Source organism: Sus scrofa, chromosome 2, assembly GCF_000003025.6.
Source record: "Sus scrofa isolate TJ Tabasco breed Duroc chromosome 2, Sscrofa11.1, whole genome shotgun sequence".
In the NCBI taxonomy this organism is placed as follows: Eukaryota; Metazoa; Chordata; class Mammalia; order Artiodactyla; family Suidae; genus Sus; species Sus scrofa.
In genome coordinates this window covers 74,827,452-74,846,685 of record NC_010444.4, presented here as the reverse complement: position 1 = coordinate 74,846,685, position 19,234 = coordinate 74,827,452, and the positions used below count along the sequence as shown (strand labels likewise).

Below are 19,234 nucleotides of genomic sequence, written 5' to 3'. Positions count from 1 at the left end.
CACATCAACACTGCTACCCTTCAAGTCTCTGCCCAAACCCCTCTTAGGCCTCTATTCCCTCCACCATGCCTCTGCCTCTCCCTCAATTACCCTCCAAGGTCTGTGTTCTCACTCGCCCGCCCCATCAGCGTTCACACCGCCCCCGTCCCGCGGCCTAGCCAAGCACTCCCCCAAGGCCGTGCTGGCTCCCCATCAGGGATCAAGTCCCCACCTCCACTCCCCTCTCCAGCGCTGAGGTCTCTGCTCCACCCCCTGTCCCGCCAGGTCTCCTCCCAGGTCTTCCCCTTCTCCTCACCACCCCCCATCCCCGCCTGTCCTTGGCCCTTTCCTCTCCCCCAGCCGGGCCAGGCACCCTCCCTGGCGTGTCTTCTCTCCCCCAAGTCAGGTGCCGCCGCCCTCCTAGGGCAGCTCCACTCCTCGTCAGACCTTGGCGCCACCTCAGGCCCATTTCCCCAGACAGGGCCAGAGCCCCATCCCACGTCAAGAGCCCCTTCGCTCTCCGGACACATATAACTCGGGGCTGCGGCCTCCCCGAGTTCGGGGCCGGGCGGCGCGGGCGACGCAGGGGTAGTTACCTGTATTGCGAGCCGGAGCCCTGCGCGAATCCGTAATAGTTACTCGCCGCCATCTTGGCGTCTCCCCTGAGCGCCCGCCAACCCCGAGGCGCGAAGGGGCGGGCCCTATGGCGTGTGACGTCATCCAGGCTCGCGCGCGGTCCGCGTGCCGCTCACGCACCGCCACGCGCTCCAGACCCTGCCCCCCGTGCGAAGCTCGTACCTTCTCGTTTCCTATATTGCGTCTGGGGGCGTGTCTTTGCCTCTAGCCCCGCCCACGGAAAAGCCCCTCCCCTTACCCGGAGCCCCACCCTCCCTCCATTACTCAGCATCCGGGGTCTTTGGCTTGACACCCCACCCCCATCCCCATCCCCACCTCGAGCCCCAGACCCGCCCCTCTCAGATTCTGCCCAAGCTCCGCCCCTCGCCGCAAGCCTGCCCCTTGCCTAGTCCTTGGCTTCCTCTCAACCACTCAACTTTGGAGGTTTCCCTCTCTGAAAACCAGGCTGGAGTTTTTACTTTTTATCTCGTGGGTGGATTTGGTTACCTTGCTGACCATATCTGGCCGGGTCGATGTGTCCTTATTGATACGGCCAAGTCTTGCTTGTCCCCTCGGCAGCCCCCTGGGTGCCAGTATTTCATGGGGCCTTCTGAGGGTTCACTCACCATCTAAAATTTGGCGGCTCTAAATTAGTAGTTCTCAACTGCAGTGTTTTGCCCTCAGGGGGCGGTGAGCAGTATCTGGGCACATCTACGATTATCATGACTAAGGGTGCTCCTGGCACCAAGTGGGTGGGGGTCAGGGACGCTGATCAATACTCTACAGAGGCCAGGAGGACCCCCACAACAGAGAATGACCTGGCCCCTATGTCAGCAGTGCCGAAGGGGAGAAACCATATTCTAAGGGTAATTCATTTTGAGAGCTATTTCTTGACTCACTTACTCCAGACAGGACCATCTTGGGGGAAGTGAGCTGCATGGTACCAGTCCTCAGGAACTTAGAAATAGGGAAGCAAATCATAACCAAACTATTAATTACTATTATGGTAGTCTTGGGTTAAAACAGCTTTATTGAGATATACTCACACGCCATATAATTCACTCATCAAAGGTGTGAAATTCAGGGGTTTTTAGTATATTCACAAAGTTCTGCCACCATCACCACTAATTCCAGAATATATTCATAACCCCAAGAACAAACCCTGTGCCCCTGAGCAGTCACTCCCCAACCCCCTGGCCTGAGCCCCTGGCCACCACTACTTTGCTTTCTGTCTTCAGTTCTTGACAGTTCACACAAATAGAAGACTACTGAGCGATAAAAAGGAACAAACTTTTCTTTTCTTTTTTTTTTTTTTGAGGGCTGCACCAGAGGCATATGGAAGTTCCCAGGCTAGGGGTCCAGTCAGAGCTGCAGCTGCCAGCCTATGCCACAGTCACAGCAACACCAGATCCAAGCTGCATCTTTGACCTACACCACAGCTCATGGCAAAGTGGGATCCTTAATCCACTGAGCGAGGCCAGGGATGGACCAGTGTCCTCGTGGATCCTAGTTGGGTTCATTACCACTGAGCCACAATTGGAACTCCAGGAACAAACTCTTGATACACACCACAACTTGGATGAAGCTTTAGAGAATTATGTTGAGTGGGAAAAGCCAATGGTGAAAGGTCACATACTCTTATGATTCCATTTACATAAATTCTTGAAAAGTCAGATTATAGAAATGGAGAACATATTTGTGATTTCTAGGGATTAAGGACATGGGGAAGGGGGAACAGGGAGTGGAAATAGCTATAAAAGACAACACGAGGGATCCTGTGATGATGGAAATATGTTCTCTATCTTGACAGTATCAAAAGCAATAGTGATAATTGCGCTATACTTTTGCAAGATGCTACCATTGGGTAACATAGTAGAAAAGGGTACATGAGATCTCTCTGTGTTATTTTTTGTTTGTTCCCCTAGCCTGTGAACTTCCATATGCTACAGGTGCAGCCATAAAAAGGAAAAAAATAATTTTTACTGACTGGGGGCAGGGGATGGTGGTGCACTTTTGCCCCTTTTTATTTTATTTTTTAAATGATTTTTATTTTTTCCATTATACCTGGTTTACAGTTTTTGTCAATTTTCTACTGTACAGCAAAGTGACCCAGTCATACGTACATATGTACAATCTTTTTCTCACATTATCTTCCATCATACTCCATCACAAGTGACTATAGTTCCCAGTGCTATACAGCAGGATCTCATTGCTTATCCGTTCCAAAGGCAATAGTTTGCATCTATTAACCCCAGATTCCCAGGCCATCCCACTCCCTCTCCCTCCCCCTTGGCAACCACAAGTCTGTTCTCCAAATCCTTTTTGCCCCTTTTTAAATAGGCGCAGGGCTGGTTAATTCTTGGACAGGAACCATGACAAGCACAGGGTGCCAAGGAAAGCCGTATGGGTGATTTAGTAGATGGCATTCTTCCATTTGTGTCTTAATGACCATGTGTGGCCACAAGGAAAACCTAGTGGGTCTGGCAAATGCCACTCTCCCACCATGCCCTGGCTAAAGGCCAGCATGGTAATTACACGCGGCCTCCCTCCAATTCCCTGCAGCTCTGACTAGATAACCCAGGCTGCATAACCCAAGCAGTTCTGTTTCAATGTTAGTATACTGTATGTATTGCATAATACCTTATTTTCCTATATTTACTATAACCATTGTGCTAAATGTTTTACATGCCCAATCTTATCTAGTCCTCAAAATAGCCCTCAGAAGTGGATACAGTTGATTCTTTCTTATTGACAGCAGCTCTGTTCCTTTTTTTTTCTTTTCTTAGGGCTGTACCCATGGCATATGGAAGTTCCCAGGCTAGGGGTTGAATCGGAGCTGCAGCCACTAGCCTACGCCACACCCACAGCAATGCTAGATCTGAGCGGAGTCTGCAGCCTACACCACAGCTCATGGCAACACCGGATACTTAACCCACTGAGCTGGCCTAGGGATTGAACACACATCCTCAAGGATACTAGTTAGGTTCATTACTGCTGAGCCACAATGGGAACTCCCAGCATCTCTGTTTTTAAAGTTGCTACAGACACTGAAATACCAAATATTGAACCATTGCTCCTAGGGAAAATATAGGGTTAGGTTCCTGTGAGCCTCTGGTCACAACATTTTCATCACTCAACCAAAACATAACCTTGTGTTATGTGTATTTTTTAAAGGTATCTTATTTAATATACATTGTAGATTCCTTAACATTGAACTCACAGTCAACAGCACTATATCTAACATGTGTATCTTCTCCATACACAGTCTTCTTGTGTTAATAAAGACTAGACAGCACTTCAGCACCATGCGTGGGGATCATTATAAACGGCAAAATCACTAACAGAAAGAACAAAAATGTTAAAAGCATGGCACTAAACAGACCCCAGAAAGGACAGTTGTTTACAGTCAAGACTGAAATATGCATCACCTGGTTCAGCCAGGAACACATACATGGCAAACACTCAAATTTTTCACTTCTTTATGTTGTCTACAAATGACCCTGGATGTACCGTGAGTATTGATTTTGGGGTTACAAATACATTTCAGCCAGTAGGCAAATTTACAAATACAGTGAATAAAGAGGATCGAGTGTACTTATACGAATCCCCTTTGCAAATCAGGAAAAGGAGATTCAAGGAGATTTAGCAATTTAATTGCCTCAGAAAATTTTACTGAGAACCAACTATGTTTCAAGTGTAATTCTAAGGCAGGATTTCTCAACCTGCGCTCTGTTGATATTTGAGGCCAGACAATTCTTTGCTGGGGTGGGGGTGGGGCTGTCCTGTGGATGTAGAGTATTGGGCAGCATCTCTGGTCTTTACCCCCTCAATGCCAGTATTATGCCCGTCCCCTGGCTCTGAAAACCAAAAATGTCCCCAGACATCACCAAATGTCCTCTGTGGGGTAAAAATTGCCCAGAGGTGAGAAGCACTGGTGTAGGGGTTAAAGGTACAACAATGACATGGCACAACACTGTATTTCAACTATACTCTACTAATAACTTTGGGGGGGCTTTTTGTCCTTTTAGGGCTGCAACTGCAGCATATGGAGGTTCCCAGGCTGGGGTCTAATCGGAGCTATAGCTGCTGGCCTATGCCAGAGCCACAGCAATGCCAGATCCAAGCCGCATCTGCAACCTACACCACAGCTCACGGCAACGCCGTATCCTTAACCCACTGAGTGAGGCCAGGGATTGAACCCTCAACCCCATGGCTCCTAGTCGGATTCATTTCCACTGCCTGAGCCTCGACGGGAACTCCTAATAATAAATTTTTAATAAAAAGATACAACAATGACAGACTGAAACATTTCTGATCTCAAGAAACTTACATTATGGTGGAACGGGAATAGGGAGTTAGTGTTTAATGGGGACAGAGTTTCCGTTTGCGAAGGTGAGAAAGTTATGGAGATGGATGGTGGGGATGGTTGCACATTGTGAATATAATTAATGCCACTGAAATTTACATTTATAAGGCATTTTTTGCATAGAATAAAAATTGTGTCATATATATAATATATAGGACATATAATATATATATCATATGTGTATATACACACGTATATACATATATACACCCACATACATATATAAATATATGCATATATATATACACACAAATAAATATATATACATAATATACACATATATTTTAATTACAAATAAACCAGACAAGAAGTTCTCCTGTGGCTCAGAGGGTTAAGGATTTGGTGTTGTCACTGCAGGGGCTCTTGTACTGCTATGGCTCCAGTTAGATGATCCCTTCCGTGTGCCATGAGTGTGGCCAAAAAAGAAACAAACAAATCGATAAATAATCCAGACAAGAGCCAAGCCTGGTTCACACGGCGGCTTTGTGGCAGCAGCTGTAGCACCACGGACAGCTCCCAACGCTCTCATGGAGAAGGGGCTGCTGCTTTTTAAATGCCCTCCTGTTCTAAATGCCTTTCTCCCGCCTTCTTCATCCCACCAACTCCTACTTAATCCTCAAGATCCAACTCATATAATCGCCACCCCCGACTCACCCCAAGAAATCTCCCCATGCACCACTCCCCACAAGTCGCTTTGCTTCAAAGGTGTCTCTGTCAGTCCAGATTCCCTTGCCCACCAGCTTCCCTGAGAGGGAGTTCTACGAAAGCAAAGTCAGCAAAATCATATTCCTGTCCATATCCCAGTGCCCAGCACTAGAACTGACCTGGATTTTGCACTCAGTGTCTCTTCCCAGAGCTCCACTCCTTCCAGCAGGAGGTGCACAGTCCAGACCTTGTGCTGTAGGTTCTGGGCTCTCCTCCCCTGCTGTGGGGAGGTTGCCTTTATGCCTCTGGCTTGGAGGGGCACAGACCCTGATGCGGTGAGTGGGGCAGCATATAATCACTGTGAATACAGTATTGTCTGAGACCCACTAAGGGAGTCAGCATGCATTCTACCTGAATTTCCCAAATATCTCCTCTGTGCTGGGTGCTGCCACCCTAGCACATTACAGTGTACGAGAGCAACCAAGTCTCTTTTCTCTTGAAATGTGTGTTCCAACAAGGGCATTCTGCAATAAACAAAGAAACAAGTAAATGATCTCAAATAGTGGTAAGTCTTATAAAAACAACAACAGGCTCCTCAATACCTTAAACATAGAATTAGCATATGACCCAGCAATACCACTTTAAGGTAAATACCCCAAAGAACTGATATCAGGGATTCAAATAAATCCAGGTACACCCATGTTCACAGCAGCACAATCACCAAAATGTAAAAACACTTTTTTGTATCCAGTGATGAATGACTACACAAAAAGTGGCTTATGCATTCAATGGAATACCTGATTCAGCCATAAAAATGAATGAAGCACTGAAACACACTGCAGTGTGGATGATCTTGAAAAATGATGCTCAGTGAGAGAAGCCAGTAAGATGGCATAGTATATGATTCCATGTATATGAAATATCCAGAACAGGCAAATCCACAGAGACAGAAAGTGGATTAGTGGTTGCCAGGGATGGGGCAGGGGACATTAAGAGATTGCTTAATCACTACAGGATTTCCATTTAGGGTGATGAAAAAGTTCTGGAACTAGATAGTGGGGATGGTTGCACAACACTGTGCATATACTTAATGTCACTGAACTATACACTTTCAAGTGGTTAAAATGGTGAATTTCAGATTAGGTGTACTTTACAATTTAAAAAATTATACTAAGAAAAAAAAATCAGACTAGGTAATGGGATGGAGGATGCTGGAGGGAGAGGCAAGGTAGGGGGTGATCAGAAAAGGCCTCTCTGAGGAGATTATTTCTGAGCTGACAGCTGAATAATGCAAACATCTGGGGGAAGAGCATCCCTGCTGAGGGAACAGCTTGTGCAAAGGTCCTGTGGTGAGAATGGATGTCATGTGTTCACAGAACGAATGAAAAACCACCACAGTGATTAAGAAGGACAGGATGTAACAAAAGGCACCTGTTCCTATTTGGGGTAATGTATTAGTTTTCTGTGGCTGCCATAACAAAGTACCACCAACTAGGTGGCACAAAACAACAGACTCCTGAGAGCTGTGAGGGAGAATTCATTTTGAGCCTCTTCAGCTTCTAATGACCACCAGCAATCCTTTACATTCCTTGTCTTGTAGATGCATCACCCTAAACTCTGCCTTTGTCTCACATGGCACCAGCCCCACACACACTCATGTCTTTTCCCCTTCCCTTCTCTTATAAACTCATTTGTCATGGGATTTAGGGCTCATCTTAAATTCAATATGATCTCATCTGGAGATCCTTAAGTCAATTCCATCTTCAAATAAGGTCACATTCACCAGTTCCGAAGGTTAGGACATGAAACATATCTTGGGGGGGGCAACCATTCAACCTGCTACCAGTCTAAAAATTAAAACAGCAGCAGCATGAAACACGCATATAAATTTTCTCATGCTGTGGCACAGTGCTAAGCCACCTCCCGTGCATCACCTCATTAAATACTGAACCGCCATTATGTTAACGTTTCCATTTCACAGATGAGGAAACTGAGGCCCAGCAGGTAAGATCAATTATCCAACTGGGCCCCCCAGCTAGTGAGTGGCCAAGCCAGTGTAGTCCGATTTCAGAGGGTGCCCCCTTAACTCTATACTGTTCTATCATCACACGCACAACTGCAGGGGGCGCCTTTTGGTGGCCTGGAGTAAGTGTGTCTGAGAAGATTCTGCCTCTCCAGCACCCAGGCCTGTGTTTGGCACATGGCTCATAGTAAGCGGCCGGCTGAGGGGCCCTTGAAATGGGTCCCTGAGGATCTTATTTCCTCCCTCCCTCATCATCTAAAGAATGAGGCCATGGCCGCCATTTATTTATTTGTTCCTTGTTTTGTTTTTAAATCTGTGATGCGCCATCAGGAAACCATTTCCGCTTCTGCCCCTGGTGGGGCTCTTGGAAATGCTCCCCTCTCAGCCAATGGAGAGCACCGATTCTGGCAGGGGGCTGTGCTTTTTGGTCAGCCCTGCCCCCACCCACCCACTCTGCACACAAAAGCAGCATAATTAACTGTCTTAAGGAAGCCGATCCTCTGCCAGCTGCGATCTGGCAAGAAGAAAATACCTCGGAGGCACGAGCTGCGACGATGACGGGGGACGCTGCCGCAGCCAAGAGAAGGGGAGCCGACCCCTAGCTGCAAGCCGTTCTCCACCCCTGGACAAAAGCGCCCATCTGCTCCCGTCACATTGCTCTGGGTGACCTTCCTTGGATGCAGAGTCCGCCCCTGCGTGCATCTTCCTCGGATGCTCTGAAGGCCGGGGGACCGCGCTCTGAAGACGAGGGATGCCAGGCTGCATCCTCCCAGGGCTGGTCTTTGTTTGCGAGTAAACGGGAGAGGCCGCGGAGGTAGCCGGGACTCACGCGGAGGTGAGTCCACTTTCTTTCTCCCCGCCCTGCAGAGGAATATTGTCCCCAAGCATCTAATACTGTTGCTGCAAACCCCCTTCTGGCAGATGGGGCTGGTGGGAGCAGAGAACCAGGGTCTTGGGATTCTTGGGATGGTAACCTTTACATTTTCCACACGCGGAAAAAACCATCCGCCGTGCACACCCACCCACCAGTCATCTCCCAAGCCCACAGTTCACCTGGAAGGCAGAAGACTGCACCATTTCCAGGACGGGCTATGAGATTGGGCGGATCAAACCCTCAGCCCCTCTGTGGGACGCTTCCGGAGAGACTGAAATGTACGCGCGTCCCACCTCTGTGTATTTCCTATTTATAACGCCGTGAGCGGATTTGGAAAAAGGATTTGATGGATGTATACATGGAGGCTTGCCTATCGGGTGGGGAGGAAGCGACATGGTTGAAGCCAGAGAGTTACCCTCCTCTATCTGGACTTGTATGTGATGTGCTAATAATTGAGCGCCACAGCAGGAAGGGACGCGAAGGGACGCTTCTCAGCTTCCCCGCTGCCTTATTAAAGGCCCTCGAAGGTGAAGTCAGGATCAGAGGGCGGGACCTGTCTGGGCCCATCGGGGACCCATCCACAGGCCATTTAGAGGATCGTGGAGCCACCTGGTGTGGCTCCAGAGTCTCAGCTGTGGGTGGGGTAGAGGTGGGTGGTTCTTTCTGGGGCCTGAGCTCACACCCAGCTCAGGAAAAGGGAAACAGAGGCAAAGACCACTCCCTTCTGAACGGAAACAATTTCTATTGATGCGAACTTTCTCTTGCAGTAAGGTTTTGGGTTGTTGTTAAGCCCAGCATCAAGATATTTTCCTCTTCCTCTCTCTCTCTTCCTCTCTCTCTCCCCCAAACTGCGTCTTACTGTCCCTCCTCCATGAATGAATGACGACATTCAGGCCAGTGAAAAGAATCCAGTGAGAAACTCTCACTGAAGTGGGGGAGGGTTGAATTGCCGACATCTCCTACCCTCTCCCTGGCCATCACCTGTCTTGGGCTCCCTCTGACTCCCTCTCTGAGCCATGATCCCAAATGCAAACCCACCATCCACAGGGGCTTCCATTCAGACAAGGGCTTTGGGAGACACACCCTAACGGATGGCCACACACCAGCTCTACCCTGGCAGGTGCAGCATGGGGAGGGCGAAGTTGCTGGAGGTCTGGACCTCAGGTGTTGGCAAGTGAGGATGACAACTTCTCAATCTCAGATCTATGGATATTTGGGGCCAATCATTCTTGATCATGGAGGGCCATCCTGGGTACTGTAGGACATTGAGCAGCATCCCTGGTCTCCACCCACTTAATGCCAGCAGCACCCCCTCCCCAAATTGTGACAACCAAAAATGCCTCCAAACATTGCCTATTGGGGAGGGAGCAGTTACTCACAGTTGAAAACGACTGGATTAAAAGTACAGAACCTGTGCTATTAGTTGAGTCATAGGCTCCTGGGTGTGATCATTTCTAGACCAATTCTTTCATTTACAGCCAGGGAAACTGAGGCAGGGGAAGTCTGCCATGCCCCAGGGTAGACCCAAATTCATTCTCACTCAGCAGTTCTGACCACACTCCCAGACAGCCGAGCACTTAAGCCAGCATCTAGAACACTGCCCCCACCCCATTCCCTGAGTCCAGCTGGCTCCTCACATCAATAAAAATAAAACTGGCATTTTGTGGTTGGTAATCATGATGATCCTGATTTCCAACCCCAGTCACTTTCCACACTGCTTTTTTTAGTCCTAGAATCAGGTTGTCAGCACTTGCTTCTTTTTCAGGGATGGGAGTGCAGGACAGAGAGGCAGGGCAGGTGGGCTGAGGCAGATAGAAGTGGGCTGGAGTTAACTAGGTCCTGTTTGAATGTCAATCCCAGCAAGGAAGCTTAATTATATGAGGCATTAACATTTTAGTATAAATGACTTTAGTTGGATTTCTTGCTTCCCAGTTGAAATCCAAGGTAAGGGAGGAATGGTGAACAATTGGGAGGATGGATTTCAAAGCTTCAAAGGGAGGGATGCTTGGGACTGGATGGTCAACCCCTCATTTGGTTTCAAACTCCAGACCCACATGGGTGTTCAGCTTTCTATGCTTCTGTTTTCTCATCTATGAAATGGAGATGCCTCATGGGACTGGGCAATGATTCAATAAGATGATGGACACAAGAGCTCTTTGCAGATCAATCTCTGAAGTTCTGTGTGTGGAAAGGGAATTGTCATTATGACGACTGTCCAGTAAAACCTCCATCCATGGTCCTCCTTCAGGATTCATCCTTGCTTCAAGTCGACACCTTTTCCCAGCTCCCATGGGGACCACTGAAGCCACACTCCGGATGGAAAACATGGACGTGAAGGAAGAATGGCAGGATGAAGCTCTGCCCAGGTACCACTCCCTAGGTCTCCATGTCAGTGTGGAGGGACTGGGTCCAACACTTCTCCCAGGTGTGGTGTGGAGACCACAGTTGGCCAGGCCAAGCACGTAATTAATATTTGCTGAATTATTTATGATTAATTTCCCACTTGCCCCCTTCCCCACCCAAGTGCCAAAATAGCCCCCATTCCCACACTATTGTAAAAATTCTAAACATTACAGTATTCTTACCTGGGTCCCCATGAATCCAGGTAATATCATATCTTTACCTGCAGCAGCCAGAGGGACCATATCATACCCCTGCTTAAAACCCCTGGGGTAAATGCTCATCCCACAGAAAATCCGGGTTTCAGCCTCCACTTGCTCCTTCGGCCTCACCTCACATCACTCTCTCTCTCTCTGTCCCTTTGTGTTCTCTGGCTACAGCATCTCCCTCCCTGTTCCTCTGCTATGCTGGGCTGGCTCTGACCTTCAGAATTCACACTGGCTGTTCCTTCTGCCAGAACACTGTTCCCCAGACACCTGCCTCCCTCACCTCCTTCAGGTCTCTGCCCACAGGCCACCTCTCAGAGAGGATGTCCTGGCCCTTTCATTACTTACCTTCTCCTCTGGCTCCTGAATTGTTTCCTTCCTAAATAACAGCTCCTGAATTGTTTCCTTCCTAAATAACAGCCCTCCCAAGACATCCGCATCCTAATCCCTGGACCAGAGAATGTTCCCCCATGTGGCAAAAGGCAAATGTGATTAAGTACCTTAAAATAGGGGAGATGGGATTTCCCTCATGGCTCAGCCGGTGAAGGATCCGGCATTGTCACTGTTACGGCTCTGGGTACAGCTGTGGTTCGATCCCTGGCCTGGGAACTTCTGCATGCCACAGGGTGGCCAAAAAAGAAAAAAATTGGAGGAGATGGTCCTGGATTATCCAGATGGGTCCTCGATGTAATCACAGGGGTCTCTATAAAAAGAGGGAGGGAGATTTGACTATAGAAGTAGGAGCTGTGATGATGAAAAGAACAGCTTGGGGAGTTCTCATCGTGGCACAGTGGAAATGAATCTGACTAGGAACCATGAGGTTGTTGGTTCGATCCCTGGCCTTGCTCAGCGGGTTAAGGATCCAGCATTGCCGCGAGCTGTGGTGCAGGTCGCAGATGCAGCTCAGATCTGGCATTGCTGTGGCTCTGGTGTAGCCTGGCAGCTACAGCTCCGATTAGACCCCTAGCCTGGGAACCTCCATGTGCTGCAGGTGCAGCCCTAAAAAGACAAAAGGCAAAAAAAAAAAAAAAAAGAAGAAGAAAGAAAGAAAAGAAAAAGAAAACAGCTTGGAGTTTTGGGAGGAAGGGGCCACAAGCCCAGGAATGCAGGCGCCTCTAGAAGCTGAAAAAGGCAAGGAAACAGATTCCCCTCTGGAGCCTCCAGAAGGAACCAGCCCTGCCAAATCTTGCCTTTAGCCTAGTGAAATGGATTTCAGATGGACGTCTGGTATCTAGATTCATTCAGAGAAAACATTTGTGTTGTTTTAAGCCACTAAATTTGTGATGATTTGTTACAGCAGCCACAGAAGATTCATACAAATATTTTACATACTTAAACGTGTTTATGGTCTGTTCCCCATCAGGGAACCCATGAAGGCAGGGGCCTTTGGGTTGATCACAGGCATACAGCTGGCACTCAAAAAATATTGGATGGGAGTTCCTGTTGTAACTTAGCAGGTTAAGAACCTAACTAGTACCCATGAGGATGCAGGGTCCATCCCTGGCCTCACTCAGTGGGTTAATGATCTGGTGTTGCTGTGAGATGTGGTGTATGTCACAGATGTGGCTTGGATCCTGTGTTGCTGTGCCTGTGGTGTAGGCCAGCAGCTGCAGCTCCAATTTGACCCCTTGCCTAGAAATTTCCACATGCCGCAGATGTGGCTCTCAAAAAAAAAAAAGAAAAAAGAAAAAAGAAAGAAAGATATTGGGTGAATGGATGAGGTTCACTGGTAGGAATCACAGGGAGGAAGCCAGGTGCACCCACTGCTGAGACACTCGCCTCTCTCTCTCTGTTTTCTCCTCCAGTGAGGTGTTGAGTCAAAGAAGATATTGTCAGCACAGGCTTTCCCTTATTCATTGGCTGGATGCAAATGCTCATCTCCCTCCCACTTAAACTGAAGGAGTTTACCCCTAGGAGATGATGCCCAAGAGTTAGATGCATAACCATTGGGAAAGGAAGAGTCAAAGGGATGGGGCACATTCACCCTGGAAAAGAGAATCTGGAAAGGATCTCCAGCTCCAGAAAATCTCAGTCGGTGAGGGTGTTGAAGGCAGAACTAGGATGAGGGACAGGCAGGAAAAAGATGCAGGTTTGAGTCTAATAGGGTCTACATGGACTCAACTGGTTCAATATGATCATGCTTTCCTTTTTGCTTTTTAGGGCCACACCCTCGGCAAATGGAAGTTCCCAGGCTAGGGGTCCAATTGGAGCTACAGCTGTCAGCCTACACCACAGCAACTCGAGATCCGAGCTTCAGTGCAACCTACACTGCAGCCACAGCAACGTGGGATCCTTAACCCACTGAGCGAGGCCAGGGATCAAACACACATCTTCATGGATCTTAGTTGAGTTCGTTACCGCTGAGCCACAACAGGAACTCCACGAACATGCTTTATGTGGCCATTCTGTTTGAAAGCAAAGTGGGCCTGAGCTCCCGTCGTGGCTTAGTGGTAATGAATCTGACTAGTATCCATGAGGATGCAGGTTTGATCCCTGGACTCGCTCAGTGGGTTAAGAATCCAGTGTTGCCGTTAGCTGAGGTGTAGGTCGCCCACTCAGCTCGGATCTAGCATTGCTGTGGTTGTGGCATAGGCCGGCAGATACAGCTCCAATTAGAACCCTATCCTGGGAACCTCCATATGTCGTGGGCACAGCCGCCGCCCCCGCCCCCCCCCTCCGCAAAGAAAAGGCTAAGTGGGCCAATGGGGGTGGTCTCAAGCTTCCTATCGTTGATGTGTCTGAGGAGAAGCCATGTTAAGGGCATCACCCCTTCATTTGAGAATCTTGGCCCTCTCCCCAGTCTAGTCATTTTCAGTATCTGCATTTCATGCATATCCTTGTGGTTCTTTTTTTTTTTTTTTGTCTTTTTAGGGCCCCACCTGAGGCATATAAAGGTTCCCAGGCTAGGGATCTAGTTAGGGATCTAGTTGGAGCTGTAGCTGCTGGCCTACACCACAGCCACAGCAACACGGGATCCGAGCCGTGTCTGCAACCTACACCATAGCTCACAGCAATGCTGGATCCTTAACCCACTGAGCAAGGCCAGGGATCGAACCCACAACCTCATGGTTACTAGTCAAGTTGTTAACCACTGAGCCATGACGGGATCTCTGATTGTGGTTCTTTTTATATTTTCCCTTCCTTCCTCCCTTTCTTCTTTACCACAGTGTGCAGTGACTCAATGTGTGATCTCAGTCCCAGACCAGGGATTGAACCCAGGTCGCAGTGGTGAAAGTGCCAAGTCCTAACCACTAGACTTCCAGGGAACTCCCGTCTTTGTGGTTCTTAAAGTGATAGATGCCTCATCTCATAATAGCCGAGAATCTCTCATCTGCGCAGTACCACTGTCCTCAGGAATACAAGTATTGAGGGAAAGAGACGGAAACTTCATTGATGCTGACCTCCTGTTCTTTCACTGTTAGAAGCTACTTCTTTGTTCTCCATCCCCTCCTGTAAGTCTTTCTCTTCAACTCAGTACAAGGAGTGCTGGGAGTTCCCTGGTGGCACAGTGGGTTAAGGATCCTGTGTTGTCACTGCTGTGATGTGGGTTTGATTCCTGGTCCCAGAATTTCTGCAAGCTGTGGGCACAGCCAAAAAAAAATTAATAATGCAAGGAGTGCTGATGCCTGGATACGTAGAAAGGGGTCTCATGACATTGAGACCTGGCTGTTTGGACAAATTAAGTGTTGTTTATGGCAGGGCCTCCTGATGTAGTTAGGAATGCTCCAGAATGGGCAAGAGCCACCCTTGGGGGCGGTCTGTCCCTCATCCCTGGCCTGGGAGGTCTGTTTCCTCCCACATAAGAGGTGGAATCAGATGGGGTGATCTTGGCAGGTTCCTTCCAGCACCAAATGACCAGGGTTTGGAGGCATCTCCAGCCAGTCTCCACATTGCTTACCCTCCAGTCCCACGAACTCTGGCATCTGGTGAGACCAAAGCATTCCTTGGTCCAGACTTTGAGAATCTTCTGATTCAACCCCACCTCTCCAGGCAGCAAACCCCAACCCTTCCTGGACATAAAAAATTCTCTCAGAGCTCCCCAGTGGCCTAGCAGTTAAGGATCTGGCATTGTCACTGCTGTGGCATGGGTTCAATCCTTGATCCAGGAACTTCCAGTGTGCCATGAGTGCGGCCAAAAAAATATTCTCGATGACATCACAGGACTCACCTTGTACACTCTAATTTTATTTCAAGCAGCACATTGGAACCAAGAGGGCACGAGCTATGGAACTCTTCTTGGCCATGGGTTTGGATTCCAGTTCTCTGGTGGGCTCACTCGGCCACCTTGGGCAGCTCTTCCAGCATCTTTGTGCCTCAGTTTCCCTATCTGTAAAATAGGGACAATATTTCCTGACCCCTGAAGTTGTGAAAATCTGTTGAGGTGTGAGGGGCGAGGCAGCCAAAATGGGCAGTCTAGATGAGGAGGACTGCCCACAGGAACTGCCGCCCTCAGGATCAATCTGTCTACTTGTTTCTTGTTCATTCTGGTTCCTTTTTCCCACCCCCACCCCCATCAAAGAGACCCCCTCCTCCCAAGCCTTGTTGAGACAAAGTGGGGTTGACTGCAGCTGCAAATGTGAATTTCAAGCGAGTTTCCCCTTTCAGTAGTTCAGTGTTTGCAGGATAGTGGCCTGGCTGTGCAGCCCCAGGATGGGGAACAGGCTTTCTTCGAGGCTCTGTCCTCCTCGTTCTGGGAGAAATGAGTGCAGGTCCTTGATACAGCGTCCAGCTGCATCTCAACATAAGCACCTCTGTCTGATGCCAGACAACCCCCAATTCTACTCCTTTCAGCTCAGGATCCCTTCCTGGGGCCATCTTCGAACTGCCCACCCGGGTGTTTCCGAGCACACAGCTCCCTCTTGCTACCATCCTCTGCTGCATCTTCCTGCACCTCCTGCTCATCTGCAGATTCCTGCAGAGCCGGAGCTGAGGTGATCCATCTCACTGCCTCATTTCCCCATTCATTCATTCTAGGGATAGGTACTGACTGTATGCCAGGCCCTGGGAGAGACGCTAAGGACATGTACAGAACAGCAGAGCCACTCTCATGCAGTGCTCACAGTCCGGGGTAGAGACAGGCAGTCACTTATAACCTCACAAGCCAGTGGAAAATTGTAGCCGGGTTCTTGGTACCTGGAGAATGCCTAAGTGGGGTCTGACTAGGTTGGGTAGGTTGTGGGAGATACTGAGCCTGAGCTATGAAGGATGAAGAGGGATGAATCCGGAAAAGAGACCAGGTGTTGGGGAAGATCATTCCAAGCAGAGAGAGCAGCATGTGTAAAGGCCCTGAGGCCGGTGGAAGCTGATAGAAGGACTAAAAGAAGGTTAGGTGGGAAAACTGAGAACTAGGGTGGGTGGCCAGAGTCTCACAGCTAAGGAGAGGCATGTGCACGTTTAGATATCTGACTGGCGTCTCAGTCTGCCTGTCCCTCTACAACTGAGCGGCCGTGGGTTTTGTTTATTTGTAGCTTTTCATTCTGACATAGACAAGCCTAGACAAAAATCACAAGAGTGGGAGTTCCCAGGGTAGCATAGTGGAAACGAATATGATTAGTATCCTCGAGGATGCAGGTTCAATCCCTGGCCTTGCTCAGTGGGTTAAGGATCCGGCATAGCTGTGAACAGTGGTTTAGGGCACAGACTTGGCTCGGATCTGGCGTTGCTGCGGCTGTGGCATAGGCCGGCAGCTGTAGCTCCTATTTGACCCCTAGCCTGGGAACTTCCATATGCTTTGGGTGCAGCCCTAAAAAGAAAAAAGAAAAATCACAAGAGTGATATAAGGGTATAAGGGTTGTCTGTAAACTTTACCCAGATTTGCCAATTGTTAAAATTTTACTTCCTTTATCATTCTTTCTCCCTCTCTCTCTGTCTCCCTCTGTGTCTGTCTGTTCTCTGTCTGCCTCCCTATCTCTCTCTCTGTACTCACTTCCTGTTTGTATCTACCTGCCCTCACACAGACCAGGCCAGACATGCTCCCTCCCACCAGCCCAAAACACCCACAGAGTTGTTTTCACATTGCCCAGCTCAGAAGTTCGCAAAACTGGAGCTCTTGCTGTGGTGCAATGGGAGCAATGGCGTCTGGGATGTGGGGTCGATCCCTGGCCTTGCACAGTGGGTTAAGGATCCGGCATTGCCACGGTGACAACTGCAGCTCAGATCTGATCCTGGCCTAGGAGTTCCATGGGCTGAGGGGCAGCCAAAAAAAAGGGGGGAAAAAAAGACTGTTGTGCTAGAGCCATGGGTTTGGGGTGAGAAGTGATGGAGGGCTCTGAGTAGCCTCAGCACCCCCTGGCCTCCTTAATGCCGCCATTCTCTTTCCTGTGCTCCAGCCATGCCAGGCTGTCATAACAGGATACCCTACATGAGGCAGCTTCGATAGCAGACATTTATTCTCTCTCAGGTTCTGAGGCTGGATATCTGAGATCAAGGTGACAACAGGGTTGGCTTCTGGTGAGGGCTGGTTTCCTGGCCGTCTCACTGTGTCCTTACCTGAACTTTCTTCTGTGCTTGCATGTGGAGAGACTTCTAATGGCCCTCCTTCTCCTAAGGGCACAGTCCTAGTCAATTGGGGCCCCAACCTTGTGACCTTCGTTAACCTCAATTGCCTTCTGAAGACCCTATCTCCAGTCATATTGGGCATTGCCTTCAGTGTGTGAATTGTGGGGAGGGGCAAGGGGAGGACATCCTCTTTGCATCCAGAGCCTGACTGCTGGGGTGGAGTGGGTGGGTGGGGACTGTAATGCCTCTGTCCATAGTTCTGCTCGTGATCCCAGGCTTCCTGATCCAGCCAAGAGGTGACGGTGCTGGGCCGGGGGCATGGTGGGAGCCAGATGAATAGACAGAGGCGTTGGAAATTGCAAAGAAGGAAAAGGGGCAGATTTGTCTGAGCTTCTGAAACCACCAGTTTTCAAGAAGTAATTTTTGGATGCCTCTCAGCAGTTCCTTCAGCTTAATTTTGCAGGAGTCCTATTACTAAGCCCCAGTACTGCTGGCCCAGCTTTGAGTCTTGGGAAAGCCTACTTTGGCCCAGAAAGAGTTTTTGATGATACTGTGCACCAGAGGTGGCCATAGTCAGGCTGAAACAGAGGCTGGGCATCTCTGCCAATCAGAATGCTGTTGAAGCCCGGGGGTACCAGTTGGGAAGCAGGAGGCATGTTCAGAGGTCCTGAGGCCCATGGTTTATTCTCAATTCCCTTGTTTCACACCATGAGTAACATTATACCAGAGGTTAGGATCTGAGGGTAGAACTAGGTCCAGGAGCCACATCTGAAGCCAGAACTATTTGTAATAACAGCTGTTTCTGGATGACAGGTGTTTCTAGATTTTGGCCTTTCCCTGCCACTTACATAACATGCCCTCACTCAATTCCTCCTTCAACAAACCCTCACTGAGGGCTGCTTCTCCCAGGGCCGGGCCGGTGACTCACCAAAGCAAGAGAGGAAGACGCACTTCCTCCCCTGCAAGGGCTCACAGTCTGCCCAGAAAGCAGATGTTTAGCACACGGTTCCACAGGCTTGGCACCCAGAGAGGTTTCTGAAGCAGAGTACAGGGGCAGGATGGAGGTCAGGCTCAGACAGGGTCTCCTGGAGGATGCACACCCAGCCTTAAAGGCTAAGCAAGTTCACCAGACAAAGAAAGCAGGAAGTGGCCCTCTAGGCAGAGGGGGTGGGATGTGCACAGGCAGTGGGGCAAAGAGGACCTTGGCATGGTAAGGAACGCAGTACAAGAGCCCAGCTAGATCAGGGTTGGGGGTTCATCAACGCCAGCCATATCCATAAGGGATGCCCAGGAGAGAAATCCAGAATTGAAATTTCACACTGAGAGGGTGCAGGAGTCTCCCAGAGCTGCTATAGCTGGTACCACAAACTGGATTAAAACGATGGAAATGTATTCTTTTACAGTTCTGGAGGCTAAAAATCCAAAATCAAGGTGTCAGCAGGGCCATATTCCCTCTGAAGCTAAGGAAGGATCCTTCTTCCCCTCCCAGCTTCCGACGGTGACTGGAAATCCTCGGCTTGTGAATGCCTCACTCCAATCTCTGCTTCCATCTTCACATGGCCTTCTCAGAACTCTGTAGTTCTGTGTCCAGACCTCCCTCTTTTTACAGGCATACCTCTGATTGGATG

The 19,234-nt window shown here is 49.1% G+C and overlaps 2 protein-coding genes across 6 annotated transcripts in view; one reads left to right on the top strand and one right to left on the bottom strand.

The window, feature by feature from the left end:
• The window catches only part of ZFR2 (zinc finger RNA binding protein 2), a 53,210-nt gene extending 52,436 nt beyond the window's left edge, over nt 1-774 (bottom strand). For 4 of the 5 annotated variants that reach the window (XR_002341688.1, XM_021084095.1, XM_021084096.1 and 1 more), the window contains exon 1: nt 576-774. Coding sequence is in view for 4 of the 5 variants with exons in the window: in XM_021084095.1 (XP_020939754.1) it covers nt 576-628 (53 nt within the window). In the remaining variant the exon portion in view is untranslated. The remainder of the gene's footprint in view (nt 1-575) is intronic. The other variant, XM_021084094.1, reaches the window with a different exon arrangement.
• ATCAY (ATCAY, caytaxin) overlaps nt 7,763-19,234 on the top strand; it is a 38,876-nt gene continuing 27,404 nt past the window's right edge. The window contains exons 1-2 of the mRNA XM_005661343.3: nt 7,763-8,463; nt 10,751-10,868. Coding sequence (XP_005661400.1) covers nt 10,792-10,868 — 77 coding nt within the window. The 5' untranslated portion in view covers nt 7,763-8,463; nt 10,751-10,791. The remainder of the gene's footprint in view (nt 8,464-10,750; nt 10,869-19,234) is intronic.